The sequence below is a fragment of the Corvus hawaiiensis genome, chromosome 7 (genome assembly GCF_020740725.1).
Source record: "Corvus hawaiiensis isolate bCorHaw1 chromosome 7, bCorHaw1.pri.cur, whole genome shotgun sequence".
Classification (NCBI taxonomy): Eukaryota; Metazoa; Chordata; class Aves; order Passeriformes; family Corvidae; genus Corvus; species Corvus hawaiiensis.
This window is the reverse complement of record NC_063219.1, coordinates 35,147,094-35,168,717: the sequence shown is the minus strand read 5'-3', so window position 1 is coordinate 35,168,717 and position 21,624 is coordinate 35,147,094. Positions and strand designations below refer to the sequence as shown.

Here is a 21,624-nt window from a genome sequence, read left to right as displayed (position 1 = left end):
ACGGATTAAAACCTTTTTAATATTGTAATAGTGTTATTTTATAAAACACTTGATAGAACTTAGTAGAGCACAATTTGCAATTCAAACCATATCATCTCCTTAGATCTCTCTGGCACCATCCAGCAAAAGGAGTTTTTTCAGTGAGTGTTTAAGAAAGCCAATGTGTCAAAACAGGAATTGTTCGGAGGGAAGCACCATTACAATGAATTTGTCACCACAAACCCATCCTGACAACGCTCTGCAGTTGTCATAACAATGTGGTTTGACTTCTTCCTGAAACGGAAAATCTTGTTTCACAGGTTGAAATTAGTTTAAAATACAGTAAAAGCATTAAAATAGCAAAACAGAAATAAAAGATTTCAAGCAGTAAACTCTTTTTTGTCATTAAAAGATATTACTTGTATTTACCTTTTAGCCCTAGTTACGAGAATTTTTTTAATCCATCAGATTTGCTGTGACCACACAACTTTTTTTTTCCCAGTTCTAATGTTCACAGCCAAAAAAGAATTCCCACAGTCATCTCAGTGCAAACACGTGTAAATTCAGTAAGATCGCACATTTTACATGGCCGGTTCACTGAAAAGTGGCCACTCGATCCGCAAATTAGCCAAAGGAAAGAGCACCATATACTTTAACTCAAATAGGATAAAGAGGTTATTTGGAAATGGCTTTGAGAATCTAAGTAGAATAAAGCACATTCTGAATTATATTTAGAAAGATTGTTCAAAATTAAGACAGCAAAAAATACTTCTGAAATAAGACCATAGGGGGAAGTATGGAGGGATCTCATGACGAGTTCTTTAAGAAAGAACTTTCCTTTGATTCCAAGAAAGCTGGGCAAAAAACACGTCACCATCTCATTTGCTGTATGCAGAGATGCTTCAGCCTTCCAAAAAGCAATTTAAAAGTTTAAGTCAGAAGTTTGTAATAAAAGCAACATGTTTTTCATGACAGAATCTGTTAAAATATCATTCCTTCTACAACCTCCAAAATGAAGCCATCAGCAAAGCCAGACTTCCCTGTACTATTGACCTTGGCAGCATCACTGGAACACACTTGACCACGTACCACAGAAAACACACACATGTCACACACTGCCCTCACCACCAAGAGCTGGAAAAATTACATTCACAACAGCTCTTCACTAGGATTGCATCAAGCAAAATATCCTATCGAGATTTTCACTGTATTTTCAGAATACACTGAAGAACCACCTGGGAGCTGACACTGCAGGAGGTGTGAGGTCTCTACCACTGCCACTTCATCACACTCCCAGTTCAACAACCCCCCTGCTCACACAGAGCACAGAAGCAGAGGAAAATGCACTTACTGAAGTGCAGTGTGGGCTTTGAGGGTGACACAACAAACACACAACACTGTTCACATCTGAAAATCTGTATACCAAAGAAGAAAATCATATTTTAAAAAAATATTGTCTAGGCTTTTTTTGGCATCTGGATTAGTGTTTTCACATTTTAACCAACTTTTAACCTCATTAAACTGAGTGAAAAAGATTCAGAAAATCACGTTCCAAAAGGATTCAAAAATTTCTTTTTTAGATTCAGCCCAGTTCTTTATTCTGCAGACTTAGATTTCACTCTTAGCAGCAACAACCAGTGTTAACCCCCAAAATTAAGAGCAAAAATAGAGCAGCATAAAAGTGCAAATGTATTTTTCTTCTAATAAAGTAAAAATGTTAGCTTGCTCTCTGTTTCATACACAGCTTCACCCCTTGAAGCAGCAGCCTATGCATGAATTACCAATTTACAAGGGACATTGGAAGTGGGGCATCATTTTCCTGTCTCAGTAAATACACAGCATCTACAGCAGCAGATGGCAAATGGCTGGAGAGTCCAAGAAATAAGACTTCTGTTGGTAATTTCCCAAAGTGAAAAGATATGTATAACTCCTGTGGTGCCCAACACAGCACAGATAATATTGCAGAAGCTGAAGACACACCCACTCATAGGATTTTTAGCACTGCAGGGGATGATGAACCAACAGAGAGCTGATGGGCCAGGATTTGGGTGTTTGCTGCAGCCCTACTGTCAGGAACAATCAGGTCACTGGAGATGGGGGTCCTGTGTACAACAAATCAACAAGAACCCACAATGAATCCCATAAGGCAAAAAAGGACAAGCAGGACACAGCTAAAGACTAAAACAGGCTGCCCAGATAAGCTGTGGAGTCTCCATCCTTGGAGCTCTCAAAGCACCACAGGTCCAAGCAAACTGCTCAGGCTGACCCTGCTTTCAGCAGGGGTTTGGGGCCAGCCAGCCTCCAGAGCTCCTGTGCAAACTCAACAATTCTGCACTTCTGTCATCATCTCCAAATAGTTTTTGATGCAGTTTCACATTTTATTACAAACACCAATCCACTCCTGGACTGTGTCAAGTCCAAATGTATACATTCTCCAAATGATTCTCCAAATGTACACAAGTGTAGCTTTGCTCCAGAAGCAGGAAGCTTGCAGGGACTGAAGAAAACACCTCCATCAGTGTAAGAGGATTAATAGAGTGAAACATGCATGTGAAACATATATATTTACCTTCCTTCCAAAGAGTCCAATAATTTAATTTTAACATTTGAACTCAGTTCTATGGATTTAATTTAGAGATTACAAGTGGGCCTAGTTACATAAGGAGAAATAGCATGAACTTTGGCTATAAACACTGCAGAACTATAGACTTTTCGTAAGAAATGCAGAACTTGCAACAAAACAGGGCCTGAAATATCTCTTAAGTCCTGGAGTAGAAGGGAAGAAAAGAAGAGATATTCTTCACAGACAGGAGTTGAAGCAGCACAAATTCAGTGCAGATCAGCATCAAATTATTCATTTTCACAAGAATCCCAGCTTTCCCAAAAAGCATTTCCAATGAAGGTTGTGCTCACAAGTTTGAAACTAAGAGCTTTCCATACATTTTTCATATCAACACAACAATTAAATCAAATCACCAGTTATTTCAAAGTCTTCTAATTCCTTGGGTACACGGCTCATGTTTTTAAACTGATTACAGTGCAAATCAGCTGAAATAGACCAAAATATTGTAAAGGATGTCTAAAAAAAACAGCCACGTATGCTTATCCTAATGAACTATAGAAATCAAACACTTCCACTGGAGCTACGAACAAGCAAATACACCTCTACTAACAGGAAGCAAGAATAATCTGCTGGAAAAACTAAGTGACAAGGACCTGGAATAACAGCAGTTGGCAACGTGCTGTAATTTATACTGCTCAGGATAGAATTAACACAGCTCAGTGATCAGAAACATGTGAAACATGAACAGGATTTTATAATTAAGTTTCTAAAAGGAAATTAAAAAAGGTATTTTTAAATTTTATCTCAGTATTAAATTCTGCTCTCAACTGAAAAAAATTACATTGCTGATGTTCTTCAGGATGCTCTTACAAAACCACATTAATATCCCCTTACCCATTGCTTTCGTTTCTTCTCTTTTAGCATTCAGCAGGGAAAATTTGAATTTTGCTCTGACTTCACTTTTTGGACAACTGACTAAAAGCAAATACAATGACAAATAGTCTTTGCTTTCATCATCTAATCCCTTTGGATTCACTCTCAGGCACCTGAAAAAAAAAAGAAGAAATAGTAATTTTTAAATGGTACCCAGAATAAATTCAGAAATACTTTTACAAGACACAGTAATAAATGCTACTGAAATAAAGATTTCCCTTGTGATTGCCGACACTTTGAAATTAGAACCAATCCATACCTACAGTAAAACTCCAAGAAGTGTCCAAGTTTTAATATTTATTTGTAATTTAACTTCACATTTTTTGTGAGTAAAAAAAAACCCAGAAAAAAACCAAAGCACTTGCTCAAATAAAGACCTTACCACTTCATTTTGTCATTTGGCCCTGATGAAAATGTAGAACTCTTTAAAACTTCACCCATTTCTTCACGGCAAAAACTGAAGTTATTAATGGTCCACATGTACGAAAATTTTACTACTTTAACCTGAACAAAAGATCAGAAAATGTTAAGAAAATTTAACTTGCATACCAAGCATTAACTATGAGAACTACTTAGGCTGTCAGCTATAATTTTTCGGTATGTCAATAACTTTAATTTGGTTTTTCTTAACAATTATTATGACAATAAAAGAAAATAAAGCCATTGGAATTTATGTAGATTACCTGTGTGTAACACCAGCTTTCAGCCACAGGTCCACTGGACATCTCCCCAGGAGGAGGTGGGGTGGGAACCCTTGACATTGCCACTTATTGCAGGTTTATAGTATCAAGAGAGCAATCCAAACTTCAGCAATTCTCCTAAAAAAAGTAATTCATACATTTTGTTCATCCTTTTTGAGGTGTGGGAAACACAAAAACTCCTATTACTGTGTTTACTAAATGATGCATCTGAAAATTAAACCTGAAAAGAGGACAATGGCTCTGCTGGGTGTCACACATTAATAACCACTGGAGCTCAAAACCTGCAGGCTGAGCCCTCACACAATAATTTATAAAAATAAGCACCTCTGCATCACACACCACCACTAATGACATTATTGACACCCCCTTTGCAAATTACCACTTTGCCCACTCCAGAAGTGTTATAACTTTCTTCAGGCTCTTCTCCTTTGATTTGCAGAATACCCAGAGCACTCAGTTATTAGTACAGTGCCTTAGTTTTCCACCCAGACATAATTCAGAAGAACACTCAGCCACCTGGGAGTAGAATAGGTTCACACAGCCCTGAGATTTCTGAATGGAGGGTAAGAAATTAAACCTGCACTTCAAGTAGTATTTTCTTTCACAGGTGCCTTCTATCTTTAACACCAACAGACACAGCTGAAGAACTATAATCAACCATGTGCTCGTTCCCTCTCAAAGGACAAAGCTGGAAAACAGCTTCAGTCAACTACCCAGCCCTGCAGAACTTTCCAACAACAAATAAAGTGATTTGGTTATGGACTACCACCACCTAACAGAGCACTACAACTCCTTCTGCCCATCAGGAACTGAGTCACTTGCCCAGATCCCTCACAGCTGGCTACAGAGCAGTCACTGGGCCTGGCTCATGAAAGAAGGTGGGCCCATGAGAGGGCAGCTCTGGCTTCCTGGCTGGCTCTCCTTCAAGGGAGGGTTTGCTCTCAGCTGTAGACAGCTTCCTGTCACAAGCACAGCCTCTCACTTAAGCTGCTCCATTAAACTGCTAAGAAGTGAAATGAACCCTAATCAAACCAGAAGAAAGTCAATTATTTCTGCCACAAAACATTTTCTCTTAGTACAGAAAGTTTCTTTAAACACACCCTGCTATCACTTAAAAGCAACCATCTTTCTGCAACATTTGACTGCTTCACTGTATAGCTCTTTTTTGCTGTGACAGAACAGCATTCATTGTCTTCCTCAAAAGATGTGACTGCACATCACTAATCATGATGGAACTCTCCAGGGACAGAGCAACACTTAGAAACAAGGTTTTATGCAAACATTGGTAAAAAGACACTGCGAGAGCACATACAATTCAGTCATGATGTGAACAAGTTTATTATTCCTACAGGAAGAATTCTGTTGTGTGAATTGCTATGATCCTCACTGGATGTTTTCCCACCTGCCTTTTCTGGTACTGCTTCTCACTCACAGTATGAAGTAGCCTTTCCACATCAAAGCCTGCTGACAGGGGATTGCTCTGAATCACGTAAGTATAAGACCTTGAAAAGAAAGCTAATTCTCAGTTTTCACCAGATGAGGAAGCAGATGCTTTATAATCATATCCCTTAACGAATCTCTACCAACAGATCTGCTATGACAGGGTGAAAACAAAATATTGAATAGGTCTCCTGCAAGATATGGATCCCTGAGACATTGAAAACTAATCATAAATACAATTCAGCTGTCTTTAATAAATGAGTTTTCCCCAAATAAGGCTTGTATTTGTGGCAGCATTCAGTACTTCATTAGTACTTTCCATAAATGAAAAACAAACAGCATCCCTAAATTTAAGATAACTGAGCTTGTTTGCCTCATATTTTTTTAAGCAGGAAACACATATATTGTGCATGTTGTGTTTACAGAGCTTTTGCTAACATGTTTACAATTGGTTTTGATTCTCTGTACAGAACCACCCAGAGTACAATTCCTGGGAAGGATACCTATCCACTTCTGCTTTTGTAAAGCAAATATTAGCACTTATATTACCCTTATTTCTGGAAGCACATCCTACTCAGTGGTAATAACTGAAGCTGTTCCCCAAATGCAACAGATTTGACATAAAACCATATCCTGAAAGGGTTAGAACAGCTTACCTCAGCCTTACTGAACCCGCTTGCTGCTCCTCAATTCTCCAAAGCTAAAAGCAGGAAGAAATACAGCCCATTCCTTATTCTGTCATTTGCATGAGATGCACAGGACTGTCTCGTCTCTCATCTGTACCTCAATTCTTCAGTCCATTAGACCAGTCAGCTTCCAGTAACCATGAAGGAACAGCAGATCTGAGCCAAATTTGCTCTGAAGTGGTTTCTAAATTGGAAAAGCCTGAAAATAACTGCTGTACACAATCTCTTTTAAGAAAGTGTTTGGTGACCTTGGGCCAGCTACCACTAGTTATCTGCCCACTCCTGTCTCACAGCTAAATCATCTTGATTCACTGAGAATTTAATTCCAAGCAAAGGTAGTTATTTGCAATTATTTTCAGGTCCATCTGTTGCCTTGTCTCTGTACCTGATCTACCCAGGGCATCTGTACTTCAGAGGCTGCTTCCACCTGCTGCAGGGCCTTTATTTAAGGAAGACCTGATTTTACCTAAGTACACTTCCCAGGTCCTTTTGAATAGCCTCAGCTTTTTGTAAAGTTTCCCCTTTACAGTACTAGAACCAGACAACTGATTTTCATGACCTTCTGGTACATCTCTTAGGATCAGATTTCCACCTCACTTTTTTTGCAAGGATTTACTATGCCAATCACATTTTTAGACTGAGAAAACTGGCAGAAAGCACTAACTTTAAATCCTTGATGCTGGGAGTCTGTGTTGAGGAGCTGTCTGTATTTTTTAGTACGCCTGGGCACACAACTTAAAAAAAACAAGGGACCAACCAAGACAAACTGAATAATGGAGAAGGAATAAACAGAGCATCTGATGCTCTGTTAACACGTACCAAAACACAGGGAGAAGGATGGAAATGGTTTAGCAGTACTGCAGATCTGCCCCTCACTTTACTTAATCAGTTAATTGGGATTTGGGTGAGGTCATAGGGACATTTATCAGAACTTCAAGGTGAGAAAGAACACAAGGTTTAAAGATGCTGTCCTGAAGTGCAGAGATGTTTTGAGAAGGACTTTTGCAGTCCTCAGACTGACAGTCAGACCATGCTGAGTGGCCACCAATGGTCACCAGGGCAAAGGAGACCCTGAAGGTGAAAACAGAGATGCAAATACACACTCACCCTTTGTTCTACTGTGCTCTGCATGGGGAGGAGACTAAATACTACTTTGAAGACATTGTTTATGAATCATTGATTAGCCACTGTCATCAGCCCTGACAAAATGGTTCTTCCAAGTACCAACCCCTCATCACAGCCTATTAGACCAAATGGTTGGGAACAGAGAGAGCTGCAGTTCACAAAACCAGTTGGAGAATGACTGGGAGGAATTAAATCAGTGAAGGGCAGGAAGACAGGTCTGCTATCTGCAGGATGAAACAACTTAGAGGGACAATTTTCATGCTAGAACCTGCATTTATTACTCTGCAGGCTATCGTGAACAAAGCAGCAGAAATGATGGAACATTATCAGACAACAGCTCCAAGACTTTTCAGGCAGTGCTGTGCCTGTCTGGACAGGGCTCAACAAACCAGTCCGTGTGGCCATTCTGCCAGGCTGAAATGTCTGACCATCAGGGAAAACATGCACTGGGAACAGGAAAATGAGCTTTAATGGATGGGGTAAATGAAGTTTCTGGCTTTCAAAAGGAAAATAAGATGTATTCTTAAAGGGTGTCAAGTTCCTTTGTTTGGGTTTTTTCTAATGAAGTGATATATTCATACTGAATGTTGTACAGAAGTCAGCAATGATTTAATTCAGGGTTTGTGTTCACTGTCCTACTTTAAAAAAAAAGGAGAAAAGGTCAAAGGTTCTTTGCTTGTGCTTCCAGACCCCAAACACGATGGGCTTATCACTTCTTCTACTGGTCTGTTAAGGAAGGTACTGGCTTCACCTGATAATCGTTCTGCAAATAGACCAGATTCTGTTAACTCGGGATCTTTGAGGAGCTGATCTTCCTACAGTGAGCAGTAGGCAGAAATAAGATAAAAAAGGGGGATTTCTCAAAGCACATTTTATTTAGGAATTAGCTGAAGAGCTCTCCTAGTCAAACAAATACTTGTGCTAAATTTAAAGCCATCTCAAATTGATTATTGTTAATTAATTACCTGCACACAGAGTGTAAAGAAAGCACAGGCTACCTTCCAAAAAATGTACTTACAAAGATTTTCATCACAAGCTGGATCAGCTCTCTACTTTCCTAACTTTTAAAATGAGATCTTAAGATTCAAAGTGACTTCCTACATCAATAACATGACTTTCAAAAACATTATGTTGTTTCCTTCTCTAAAATTGAGTATTTATCAACATTCTAAACGAAGTTACTTTTCAACCTCTCAGAGCTAGACAAGAGCACATTCCCAGTCTCTTACATCTTGTGCTGGAATTATCTCAACTTTTTCACTGAAAAAAGCGACTAGCTCATTAAGAAAGCACCACATACATAGGAAGACACAAAGAAGAATTTTCTACACCCCCAATAATAAGCCCACAAAACACTTCATAAACCTGTTTCAAGAACAGCCCTGTTAAGAGGATGTTGGGCCAGCTCTCTCACTTGGAGCAGCTCAGTGCAACAAGCAGATCCCAGGAGTTGTGTCAGGGCAGTCACAGTGGAGCAGGTGCACACGAGGTGTTGCACATTAACCACTGACCATAGCAATGGTTTATGTCGGTATTTTAGTGAGGGATTGCAGCCAGCAAATTGCTGGTAGCAATGGCTAAACAAACTGTCTTCTGCAGAGTACCCAACACACCCTGAAAGTCAAATCCAGCCTGACAGAACCCAACCCACAGATAGTTCTCCAAGCAAATCAGTGACTCTGTCCTGCTCCCTCAAGAGCGAGAAGAAAAGCACATTGTGAACTGGGTGATCAGTTCCTGCTGAGCCTCTTCCTTCCAGCATCCCTTCTTCCCAGGGCTCAAGCCTCCAGGATCAAAGTGGTTCCCTCCTGGGTCACACCAACCAATTAAACATGCATGTACTGCATATTCCATTTGGATGGTGACAGTCTTTTCCTGAGCAGGGCAGAACATTGCACAAAACACAAAGCTGTTATGAATTAACTTTTTGTCCCTTCTCTGGAAATACTGATATTTTATCACTGGCTGAAATAAAGATCACCTTCTGAAGCTGAACTGACAAATAACACCCCATTCCTCCAAGTTTTTATTCCTAGTAAATACATAATTCAGAAACCAAATACAGTTTGTGAAATTTTCAGGGCTTGGTTTTTTGGGGAAAAAAAAAAATCTGAAGTCAGTCTTTCATTCAGTAAAATCAGCTCCCAAAAACCCACTCAAAATAAACGGTTACAGAGATACTAGTCTAGTTACAGAGATACTTATTTCCTCTCATTAAATGATCACCAGAAAATAAAGTATCACATAGTATTATATAATTAACATGTAAGTGTTACATGTAAAACTATCTATAAGTATTTGTTCAGGGAATCAGTTTTGTTTTTCAAATTACAGAGAAGGCAAATTCTTGGGGAAAACACCATCATCACTTCTTGGCTGAGAAAGAGTACATTTATGAATATAAAAATGAAGGAAACAAACAAAGCCAATCAAAATAGTTATGTCTGAAGTGGACATTCCAAGGCCCAAGACAAAGTTACCCCTGCAGTCTACCATGTGAAGCAATATTCCAGCTGGATGACACAGTTCAAAGTAGCATCAGCTTATGAAGGCCAAACTATTTAAGAGTGAAAAAAGCCATGTCCCTTCCTCATTGATCACAGAAGGATTTGTGTAACAGCCACCCACTACCTGGCTCACACTTATTCAGTGGCATGAAATGCCTGTGGCTTGAAATTTATTTTTTTTCTGTTTAAAAGTTTGTCTTATAAGCCAATTATGCTTACATAAATTCCTAAGATTTTTACTAGTAGTAGAAAAAAAAAAGAACTTTGCAAAAAATAGGATTGTTTTTTTAATTAGGAGGATTTGTATTCCTTCACAATTGATCTTTTTGAAAGAACTGCTGTTGTATTTCCTAAACAGCTAACTATTAAACTAAGTTTCCTGCTGGATGATCCACAACACAGTAACAGATGTCTGAAAGGTCTATTAAGCTCAGGCAGTTTTGCAATTTGTTCAGTTATTATCTTCTCTGAAAACAGACTCAAGATATACCTAAGAAAATTTAAATACTGTGTTTAGCATTTATTGATTTTAATCCCCATCTATCACTGCATCATTTGAGCGAACAGAATTACTCATCCTTACACAATTGCAATCACATATATACATCCCTAAGTTAGAAAACCTATAGGTTAAGGATGTACTACACTTCACATTATCTGTGGTACTTCTAACATGAAGAATTTCTCCTTTTTGGGGCAAAAGATGGGAACAGCAGTTGTACTACACACAGGAGAACCCTAAGACACTTACTGAAGAGGCAGCCCATAACAGTCACAAAGGTTTGAGGCTTTTTTAGAACATGATATTAAAAAATGCTTATTTAAGTACATGTTTGCTCTGGAACCACGCAATAGCAACCAAGTATACACAAACCCAAGCTCTGGGGCTTAAATCAGAAGCTCTGGCTGCTCCTGTGTGCTTCATGCTTAACATCTCACCCCTGCCATCCCACAGCTCTGCTGGAAGCCTGTGCTCTGCCAGGAGACACAACCAGCAGCCACACCACGAGCCAGTTCATGACTCTCTCCACACTGTTCTAGTGAGAAAAAAATACTACCATGGACTGGACTGTGACAGCTGAGAAACTCCACATACACCCTGTCACCCCTGCCCGGGGACAGTAAACTCCAGCAAAGAGAGGGCAGGCAGCTGGGGTCACAGACATCTCAAAATAGCTGCAACTAAGACTCCGGAATCTAAAAGCACATCCCCGTGGTGGTTCCAGCAGAAAAGCCCCAGCAAGGCAAAACCCAGCACATGGGAAATGCCCAAATTTTCAGGAGGGTGGTGGTGTAGCTATGACTGACAACACTGAAGTCAGCAGCTCAAAATTAGCAAGATAGCACCTATTAGTTGTACAAACTGAAAAGTTGAGTACACACCATTTTCAGGCTTTTCTCTAAATTTTCTTTCCTACCCTAAGCCTTTCAAAAATAAAGTTGAATTTTACTTCAGCTGAGAGAAAGCCCAAGTGCTCAGCAGAGCTGGAGCTATAACTGTCTAGTTTACATCAGCCAAGCCTACTGATAAAAATCCCCCAGCATTAGCCTTGCATTATTGTTCTGTAATACAGGAAACCCACTGTGCTCTGTATTAGATATCCCAGACCATTCCCTACAGCAGTCATCCATACATTTCCCTGGAGAAGAAATGCAAGATTATTTCTTACAGCATTTTTCATTTTCATTGCCCAGTCTAGTTTTACTGGACCCAAAATAGGGGTATTTCCACCACGATTCCTCTTGGGAAACTATTCTATTCAAATAATCCATTGCTGTTGGGGTTTGTTTCCTGGTATACAGCCAAACTGATCTTTTCCCCTCCTTAGTTTCACTCCATTACTCTTACTCCAACAAATCATTGGCATGTGAAAGTATATTAAGTGAAGACATTTTTACCCTAAATGCTTTAGTTACACACAATTAAGAGTTCACCAAATTGAAAATGCTAATCTTAACTTTCTTCTTTGCACTTGGAACAGAAGTCTGTATTAGCCAACAGAATGTTGATTTCAACCAAATAAGAAAGTATCTTTCCCTAGGAGATTCACAGCTAGTCTGGGGTGGTTTGGGTTGTTTTGGTTTTCTTTACTTCTAAAACTTGTAAGGTTTGCCAGAAGCACTGCCCTACACTCTTTGGAGACAGGTGTTTTCATCTGCTGCAAAGGAGCTGTACAGAGCAGCATGATGTTCTCCTCATTAACCTCTGCAGACTGGCATCACCTGCAAAGCTCATATCGAATCGCTACAACTGCTTTCAGCAGGCAAAAGCTCACACTCACAGATGTTGTCAGGAGGGGGGCTGATCATCCATTTGTTGCCCTGTTACCTCTCACGGCAAACCAGTGGTCACATTTGTGCACACAGCTGCATCTTGGAGATTCTCAGAGTCACAGCTCATTTCAGGTCTGCTCTATGCCCGAGCGTCAGACCTTGAGAAAAAAACAACTGATACTTTTAAGCTAGGAAATCGAGAAAAAAAAGCCCAAAACTCAGTTCTGCCAGAGGACCAAACTGCATTTGATGCTAATTTGCCCAAACAGTCTTGAAATTGAACTAATCCACAACAGCTGATTAGACACATCCTAAGAAAGACAGGCAGGTCAACAGGTAGAGCTGCACACACACTTGCTTTGGTGAATACGAAGCAGGAATCTCTAAAAGCCATCAATGCAAGCAAAACCTGACCTCTCAGAATTGGACTGCAGCTAAACTGGTTTAGACCCACAGAGATAAAGAAAATCCTAAAAGTTCATAGAATATCTTGAGTTGGAAGGACGAGTCCAGCTCACAAATTAGTCCAAGAGAAACTGGCTTCTGAATTTCAAAGACAAGTACACCATTGTACAACTTCTACCATTCTATTGTTCAAAAAACACCCAGGCACTGTTTTGCTTATACTTTAGGATTTAAGAACCATTCAGATATAATCTGTTTAAGATCCCTTTTTCCACAACAAAAGCAATTCAAAGCTTGGCAGCTCCCTGTAAGTTTCCCCACTTACAGCACAGTCTTAGTTGCTCAAGACAGAAGAAAATTTCCCAAGTAAATAGCAAGGCAAAGAGACTGGCACAGGCCTGTTGGGGTGGCTTGGCTGTGGAGTAAATAGATTTGGTTTCATCTTGAGTGCTGTCAAACAAGGCAGACCAGAAGCAGATCTGAGTCTGCTGCTCTTTGCCTCCATCCACAGAAGACACAACCCTGCTGTGAATCATCCCAACGAGGCCATCTCATCACACACAGAGCAGTGCCTGCAGTGCCGCCACAGAAAAGTGCTCTCCCAGAGCACTAAAATAAACAGAAGGAAAAAAATGCAATTTACTGTCAGGAAATCAAGAAGTCAGCCAACACCAAGTGCCGAGCCTCTCTCTACAAGTGACTCTGGAAACCTCTGAAAGCTCAGACACTGTAATTTATTAGTAACCCAGACTAACACTTGATGATGTTACTGCCATATATCTTTCCCCTCAGCACTCAGTGAGCAGAGTCTCACACTCGTTGGAGGGGATGGCACATTTCCAAACACAACTGCTATTTAAATCATTAAAAATTACGCCTGGCCTGTAAAACAATATTCAAAACCCCCGACTACAGAATAAAGGTGGATTTTACTTGATGATCTTATTAATATAACTAATCATAGCAACTAATTCTGGATATAAAGTTTGCCACACACAAATTTTGAGCATTACTGCCTATGGAAGACTGTCTTTCACTTCCATCATGCTTTCCTTCTCCCTCCCTCTGTTGTTTTTTTTTTTAAAGGGAAAACCAACACTTCAGGAGAATGTTACTAAAAAGGGGTTTTTTTGTCATAAGCAAGACAGGAACTCCCCTAATCACAAGCCTCTCATGAGATGCAACAGTATTAATTCAAATCTTTTGGATCTATTTACTGTATTTTTTCCCCTGGATCAACCACCTGCCCAGTGGATTTTGCAAAACTCACAAAAAATGTATTTATGCAAACTTCTTCAGTATAAGAAGTTTCAGTTTCTTAGAAGCTGTATCACCCATCGCAACACAATTATTCTGCTGCCATTTTTTATTTAAACTTGTTTGCTATATGCATGTAAGGAAACAGAAAAAAATCTACCTTGACATACTCTGCAGAGATCAGAAAAACACACTGAAAATAGATTTCATACATTTTATTCCTCTGAAACCATCATATGCCAAGCGCAGTGCCAGACCCAAGAGTGAGATCACACCCACTTGGACAGTCAGGACAGCAATGCATTACATTAACCTGCAACCACACACATCAGCCAGAGATTTCAGACAACTTCGTCTCCAGAATAACATTTTCAGAACTGAAATAATATGACTTTAAATAAGCTCATACAGACTCTATGTGGAACTTTCCAAATGCATGAAAAAACACCTAAAAATAGGAATAAATCCAGATGTACACAAATAATTTTGCTGCAATTAACTTTGCACACAGCACAGACACGTTAGTTAAAATTACTATTTCGTCCTGTTACAGCAACAGTTATTTGATTTGATATGCAAATATCAATGTGCCCACTGGTACATCTGATACTTACAAAAAGGACCTAAAGTTCAGTATTTTCTTTATATATTGCTCCATCCCTGAAGCTGAAGCAAACTATATTAACCACCTGTTATCTATATGCGTTTCAAAACTGTTCTGGTTTTATCTTCAAGAGTTTAGATTACAAACAAATAACTCTGAAATTAAACTCAGTTAACAAGGAATCTATCTGCCTTAAAATTTAAGAAAAACTGCCACTAAAGAGTGCTGGTTTTGTTGCTGAGGTAATGTCTACAGATGAAGTAATTCAGAGCCCTGTTGTGTTCTGTGCTGAAGACAGTAAACATGTGTCTCCTCTAAAGAATTTAAAGAAATTATTAGCTAATCTGAATAATTAGATTAATATATTAAGTGCTTGAAGCAACAAATTACTTGTGTTTAGATTTTATTTCAACTTAACCCAGTGATTTTTAACTTAAACTCTGTGTATTGAAATCATCTGTCCTTCAGAGGCTACAGGCCATGTTAATGGAGAAACCAGATTCATCAATTAGAAACTGAATATGAATAAAGAAAGCCAGGAAAATGAAAACTTTTGTGAAGTTTTCCAAAGAAAAAGTCAACATGGAACAGAGAGCTAGAAAGTAGGACACCAGAGGAGAAAGTTACACCAGCTATTCCTCAGGCCAGAGGAGTTCTGCATCTACACCTAATTTCAGTTGTTCAGGAAGCAACCACTGATGGCAATCACCCCAAACCCTTTTAGAGACACCCAAGTCTAATTAATTTGCTGAACATTCAGTACACAAGAAAACAAGGCATTTGAAAGACATCAAGTACAAGTCATAGCCCCCCCCATTTCCTTCATCTCCACTCACAGCCCTACTCATGAATCGATTTTGCAAAAGACTTGACCAACTGGTAAGTGAGCTCTTGGGAGAGGACAAACATTAAAGGAACAACCAGGAAGGAGGCCAAGAGAAAGCTTGGCTCCCAAGTTTCACCCAGTGATCCTTTCCACTGCACAACAATAAGAGGTTCCCACCCCATGAACTTTGGAAGTTTCCCAACTGCTGGAGACATTTACTCCACCAGCAGCAGCACTGCCTACGCCAAGAGCTACTCTGTTGCATTCTTCCTGGCACACAATTGCTTTTTCTTCCTATAAAGCAGCCAGGTAAATTACACATCAAATGATACTTCACCTTTGAACTACTTAAGAATTCAAGTCACAATACAGTGCAAAGAGCAAATGTCATGAGAACCGCGGTGGATGAGCTGACACAAACTGTTACAATTAAAAGTAGCATGTGTAGTATTTTTCACCAAAAAATGAAGTGATAAATGGTTTCTGGGAGATGCAAGGCAGTATCAAGGATAAGTAATCTAATTCAGGGAATTTGGACATGTGAGCTCTCTGGGTTATTCCATGCCAATGACTTTCTGAATCAGCTGAAAGAGTATCTCACTTTCCACTACATTTCCCAAACGCTATATGCAAACACTCATCACAACAACGTTGACAGATACATGCATGGTTGCAAAGTGATTCCTTGTACAAAACATAAAAAACCTTGTAGCTGATAAAGAATAATTTTAAACCAGGCTACCAAAAACCACACTGGAAAGCTATTAAACTTGGATAAAATAAAACCAACAGAGTTGAGGTTTATAGCTGAGGGATTTTAGGTTAAGCTCTTTCCAACACTGAACATACACTTCTGCCAAAATTCCACCACACAAGTTGAATAGCTAAAACATTACCAAACCCCCACATTTATGCACTCTCCGTAACACAGTTACACACACTTCTTAAGAAAAACACTGAACTAAAGCAAGCAACCATCTTCTCTCAGTTAAGAACATCTAAATTACCACCACTAAAATACCTCACAGAGTTGCAACAAATCTCCTCTAAGTACCGAGCACAAACCGAATGAGAGATTTCCTACTTCCATTTGAAGGGACAATTCCAATAGGAAGCCTTTTGATGTGAGTGGGACAAGAAGCAACAGAATGTCACAGGAACATGAACTGGAAAGTTTCTCAAGAAATCAAAGGAAGGAAGGTCTCCTGTGAATATGCATGTATTTTGTAGAGGGGAAAGGGAATCGTGGAATGACAGGACGGTTTGGGTTTGAAGGAAACTTGAAGATCATTTCATTCCAACACCCCCCTGCCATGGGCAGGGACACCTTCCACTGTCCCAGGTTCCTCCAAGCCCCATCCAACATGGCCTTGGACACTTCCAGGAATAGGGCAGCCACAGCTGCTCTGGGCAACCTGTGCCAGTGCCAAGAGCCAAGGTACAAGAGCCTCTTGGAGAGCACAGATAGGCATTAATCAAGCACTGAGGGAAGTGTCTTCTATTTCATCCTAAAAATGCAGGGCCCAGGACATACACAACAAAATGCATGGTCTTCATGCTTTGATTGGGGATACAGTATTTTGAAGATCCCAGGATTTTATGACTACAAGTATCAGGTTGCTGCTTCTGGGAAGTGTAACAATCTCACTTTAGACTTCCATAGTCTCAACCAGGTTTTGCTAAATACACAGGAAGCAGACTGCTTTTGACAAGGAGATAGAAATGCTCATAAGGAGCATATGAACCTGTCACAAAAACTGTGAGAAAAAAACACCAAAAATATCCACTTGTCATCAACAGGAAAATATAACAGAAAAAAGCAGGCTGAGGTAGTTTTGTAAGGCAAGACACACAGAAGCCTACGCTGTGGGCCTGGAAACATTCAACAGCACAAATTCCTAATTACCACCACTTCTACAAGGGCGTGAGATGCAAGGAGAAAAAACGTGACCAGATGCGAAGAGACTGTATATGAAAGGCTGGAAAAACAACAAATGCAGACAGAAAACCTGGGAGGAACAAATGAAGAGAAAAGTCAGTGAGACCTAAGTGCAAGTCAACTGTTACCTATTGCTGTCCTCAGCTATTTCTTCTCCACTCTAACTTACGCTGATAATGACAACTGGTGTCATTCTCTCCTGTATATTTATGTTTAGGTGCTTTCAAAGGCACAAAAATCAACAGCAAAACACAACCGATAGAAAAAAAGAGGAAAAAAAAGTAGTTTTAGAATATGTGATTTCAGTTGAACATGCAAAACTGTAAACAGCATGAACTGACAGTTGAAACCAGTGACTAGGGCCAGGAAAAAAACTTGGTGGCTTTTCAAATTCATTTTATATTTGTCTATAGCATATACAAGTTTTTAATAGCAACAAGTAGCTTGCGCCACCTATGCAAGTACAGAATGTAATTCTTTATTTTCACTGACAGTTTAAAAGCAGACTGCAAAGTACCAAAGTTAAAAGTTTGGCAGAAAGCTGTTTCACGGGAATATAACACCAAGGATATTTCTGGATATTTAAAATCTCAGATTTCCAGAAGAGAGTTAAACGTGGTTTCTGCTGATGTACCAAAGGCTGACAAGTTTGCAGCTTTATATACAAAAGGCATATTGTTTAAAAATTATTTTCCCTTTCCTGAGTAAATATCCCCTTACAGAGTGAGGGGGAAATACCATGCAACAGACACACACTGGAAATCCTTCACAAACATTTATGGTTGTCCTGGCCACACATCCCAGAAGGCCCAGAGAGAGAAGCCAGGTAAAATACTTTCAGAAGTGACAGTAACTGCTAAGTGCCCCTCTAAAAAGGGATATTTGTTTCCAGAAATAATAAAACTTCTAGTAAAAACAGAAAAAGGGACTTTCTTTTTTTTAAACCTTTTTTTCTAGTGGTTAAAACAAAATGCCTTGGCAGTCATACAAATGGTTTAGCTCAGAACCACTGTGGTAAAAATTCCTGTAACCACATGGGATATCTATCAAAATAATGCTTTCTGCAGAGCTGATAAGAATAAGGAAGGACCCAGCTTGACTCTGTCACAGATTGTTCTTCCTGGCAGGAGGTTCGAAACAATCCTTTTTGTTCAAATACTATTTTTATAACTCTTAACATTTCTTTAGAAAAGAACTGAAGAGTATTAAAATTGATTGCTGATTTCAGTACCCTGCAGTTAAAAAAAATACCGAGAGCTCATCGATATCACCCATGCTGCTTCCTTTGTTTTGCTGCTTTCCATTCTTCACGGTCTTTCTCACCTACTCGTGCCCTCGAACAGCCTCAGTGTGATGCAAATTCCCCCGGACTCCCGGGAATTTCAGCAGACGACATCATCAGGTGAAACCCAGCCTGAGTCAACTTCACTTCCTGACCACGTCTAAGATGGTGCGCGCAGCCCGCTGAATCGAGGGGAGCTCTGCTCACACACCATTCACTCCCTGCCACAGCGTCCCTCAAACTTTGCCGCAGCCCAAAGACGGCAAACAACCTTCCAACCGGCCCCCCCATACACACACACACCTTTTTTTCTTTCTTACGAGACGCGAACTTCTCAAAACAAACTGCACCGGGGGGGTAATGAGGGCACGGGCGGAAAACACCGCGCTGTTCCGCGGGGCTCTCCGCGGCCGAGCGGCGGGCAGCGCTCACCCCGGGCCTGCAAGGAGCCCGAGGCAGCGATCGCCGGATCCCTGGATCACCGGATCCTCGGACCCCGCAGAGCCGACACCGCCCGCCCCGGCGGCCGCGGCCCAGCCCGGCCCTCCCGCAGCACCTCCCGGGGCTGCCCCGGGCCCGAGGGCACGACAAAAGCTTTTCCCCCCGCAGCCCCGGCCCGGCACGTACCGGATCGCGGTGCTGGCGGGGCGGCGCGGCGGGGCTCATTCCGCCGGGGCGGGGACGCTGTGACGGTCACCGGCGCCCGGCGGGAGGCGAAGGCGGCGAGCCCGGGCGGCGGCGGAGCCGCATCGTTGCCCGCGCCGAGTCCCGCTGCTCCCGGCCGTGCCCGCCCCGCGCTCGGCACCTCCCGGCTCCCGCACGGCTCCGCTCCCGCTCCCGCCGCACTTCCGGGAGGGAGCGGTCACGCGGCCGCGGGACGCGCCGCTTCCATCCGGGAACGCGCGCGGGGCGGGGCGGGAGCGGGCGGGGAGGGGGCCGGGCCGCCCGCGGGCTGTGGGCGAGCGCTCCCGGGATGCTGGGCACCGCAGCGGGCCATCGGGGCACTCAGGGCCATCCCGGCGCTCAGGGCCATCCCAGAGCACGTGGCGCAGGATTGCGTCCGGATGGGTCTGGAATATCTCCGCTGAGGGAGACTCCGCGCCCTCTCCGGGCAGTCTGTTCCAGAAAGGTGTTCTTCCTCGTGCTCAGGTGGAGCTTCCTGCGCCTTCTCGTGGCCTCGTGTCCTCTTGCCCGTCCAGAAGGATGGAGCACCTCTCCTGAGGGGCTGAGACAAAGGGATTGTTCAGCCGGGAAGAGAGAAGCTTTGGGGTGACCTTGCAGTACTTGAAGGGAACTTACTGGGAAGTCAGGAGGACTATTTACAAGAGCAGGTAGTGACAGGACGAGGGAGAATGGGTTCAGATGGAAAGAGTAGGTTTAGACCAGATATTAGGGATAAAAATTTATTTTGAAGGAGGTGAGGCCCTGGCAGAGGTTGCCCAGAGAAGCTGTGGCTGCCCCATCCCTGCAGGTGTCCAAGGCCAGGTTGGGCAGGACTTGGAGCAGCTTGGTCTAGGGGAAGGTGTCCCTGCCCATGGCAGGGGGGTGGAACAAGATGATCATCGAGGTCACCTCCCAACCCAAACCATTCCATGCTTCTGTTGCTTGGCACTACCAAGAAGACCCTGGCATCATCTTCTTGGTACCCCCCTTTAGGTATTTATACACATCAATGAGGTCCCCTCTCAGCTATCGCTTCTCAAGCTTAACAGGCCCAGCTCCCTCAGCCTTTCCTTTTAAGAGAAATGTTCCAGTCCCCCAATCATCCTCATTGCCCTCCTCTGGACCTCTGCTCTAAGGGGTCAGCAGGCTCCTCTGAGGACTCCTTATTTACTTATTTATTTCTTGTTTTGTTTTTCAGATGAAGTTGACCTGAAATTGACACTCACAAGTTCCATCTGCTCCCCAGTATTGGAGCTGGAGCAGAGCCAGTCCTCAGTGACTGCTTCCCCATGTACAGGGCTGGTGTTGGGCTCTCAGCTTCTCACCCTGCCCACAGATCTGTTCCTGGCTGGCACAGGCATGGGCTTCAAGCCCTTCAGTCCACAGCCCCTGACCAGGACTTTTCTGTTGCCTCCACACATTCATGTTCACATGTTCAACCACCCAGCAGTTCTGAGAGCTGCTGGTCAGATCTGTTTCCTTTAGAACCAGGTGAATTTCTCTACATTATTGAAGTAGTTGCTTCTAAAAATAAATGGTGCGATAATTTGTAAATTACATACACAGAACCGCAAAATTCCCTGTGGAGGGTTGAAAATAAAACTTAAGCAGTATGTTTTGCTTTGTTTTTCAAACAAACAGGGCTTTAAAGAAAACATCCTCTACGGAGACAATTAAGACCCAGTGACACCTTAATTGCTTCTCTTGAGAATGAGCACTAAGAATACACACACAGAGCATTGTGCTGTGTAAGGATACCCAGGCCAGTGAGGTTTCAAAATCGATATAACTGCATTAGTGAGGCTCAGAGCCCTGGATAATTCATCCTGCAGAGAAAAACTGCACTGACAGGGCCATACTGCCTTTGGTAGTACTAGTTCTCTCAAAACCATTTCAGGAACCTGTTCAGCACTGCACTGTATTTTCAGATGTCTCAGCGTTTTTTGTTTATTTGGAGTCTTTCACACCAGGCCTTGTAGGAAATAGCTTTACATCCATAGTCAGGACTTACTCCATTCAGTGAGCAGGATTCTTGCAGGGGGACCTGGCTGCTTTTATGCGGCCCACTGCTTAGAAGGAAACACAGTAAGCGCTGGTCATTTGTGAGAAACACAAATAGAACACAGAGTATCAGGATGTTTGGGGTTGTGAACTGAACAGTTCAGTGATTGGAGACACTGTTGCAACTGGGAAGTGAAAGATGTCCATTCTTTCACAGGGCAGAATTCAGTCACTTACTGGAAATCAGGGATGCATTCCTAGTTGTAACTGAAGAGTCTGCAATGGGAATCTTAGGATTTAAATAGAATAACTTAGCACATAAGAAAAACAGTGAGTCAAGCGAATCTTTGTATCTAGTAACCATCATCTCCCTTAAATCCCACTCCAGAGAAAGTCTGCAAAGATGAATCATTAACAGAAGTTGTGGAAAACACGCATA

The 21,624-nt window shown here is 41.7% G+C and overlaps 1 protein-coding gene across 2 annotated transcripts in view; it reads right to left on the bottom strand.

Moving 5' to 3' along the window:
- The window catches only part of SPOPL (speckle type BTB/POZ protein like), a 33,397-nt gene extending 14,042 nt beyond the window's left edge, over positions 1–19,355 (bottom strand). The window contains exons 1-4 of one of the 2 annotated variants that reach the window (XR_007204757.1): positions 19,149–19,355; positions 4,159–4,293; positions 3,858–3,979; positions 3,437–3,588 (exon numbers count right to left, since the gene is read on the bottom strand). Coding sequence is in view for 1 of the 2 variants with exons in the window: in XM_048309411.1 (XP_048165368.1) it covers positions 3,437–3,588; positions 3,858–3,979; positions 4,159–4,236 (352 nt within the window). In the remaining variant the exon portion in view is untranslated. The remainder of the gene's footprint in view (positions 1–3,436; positions 3,589–3,857; positions 3,980–4,158; positions 4,294–19,148) is intronic. The other variant, XM_048309411.1, reaches the window with a different exon arrangement.
- Positions 19,356–21,624: the final 2,269 nt, after the last annotated feature.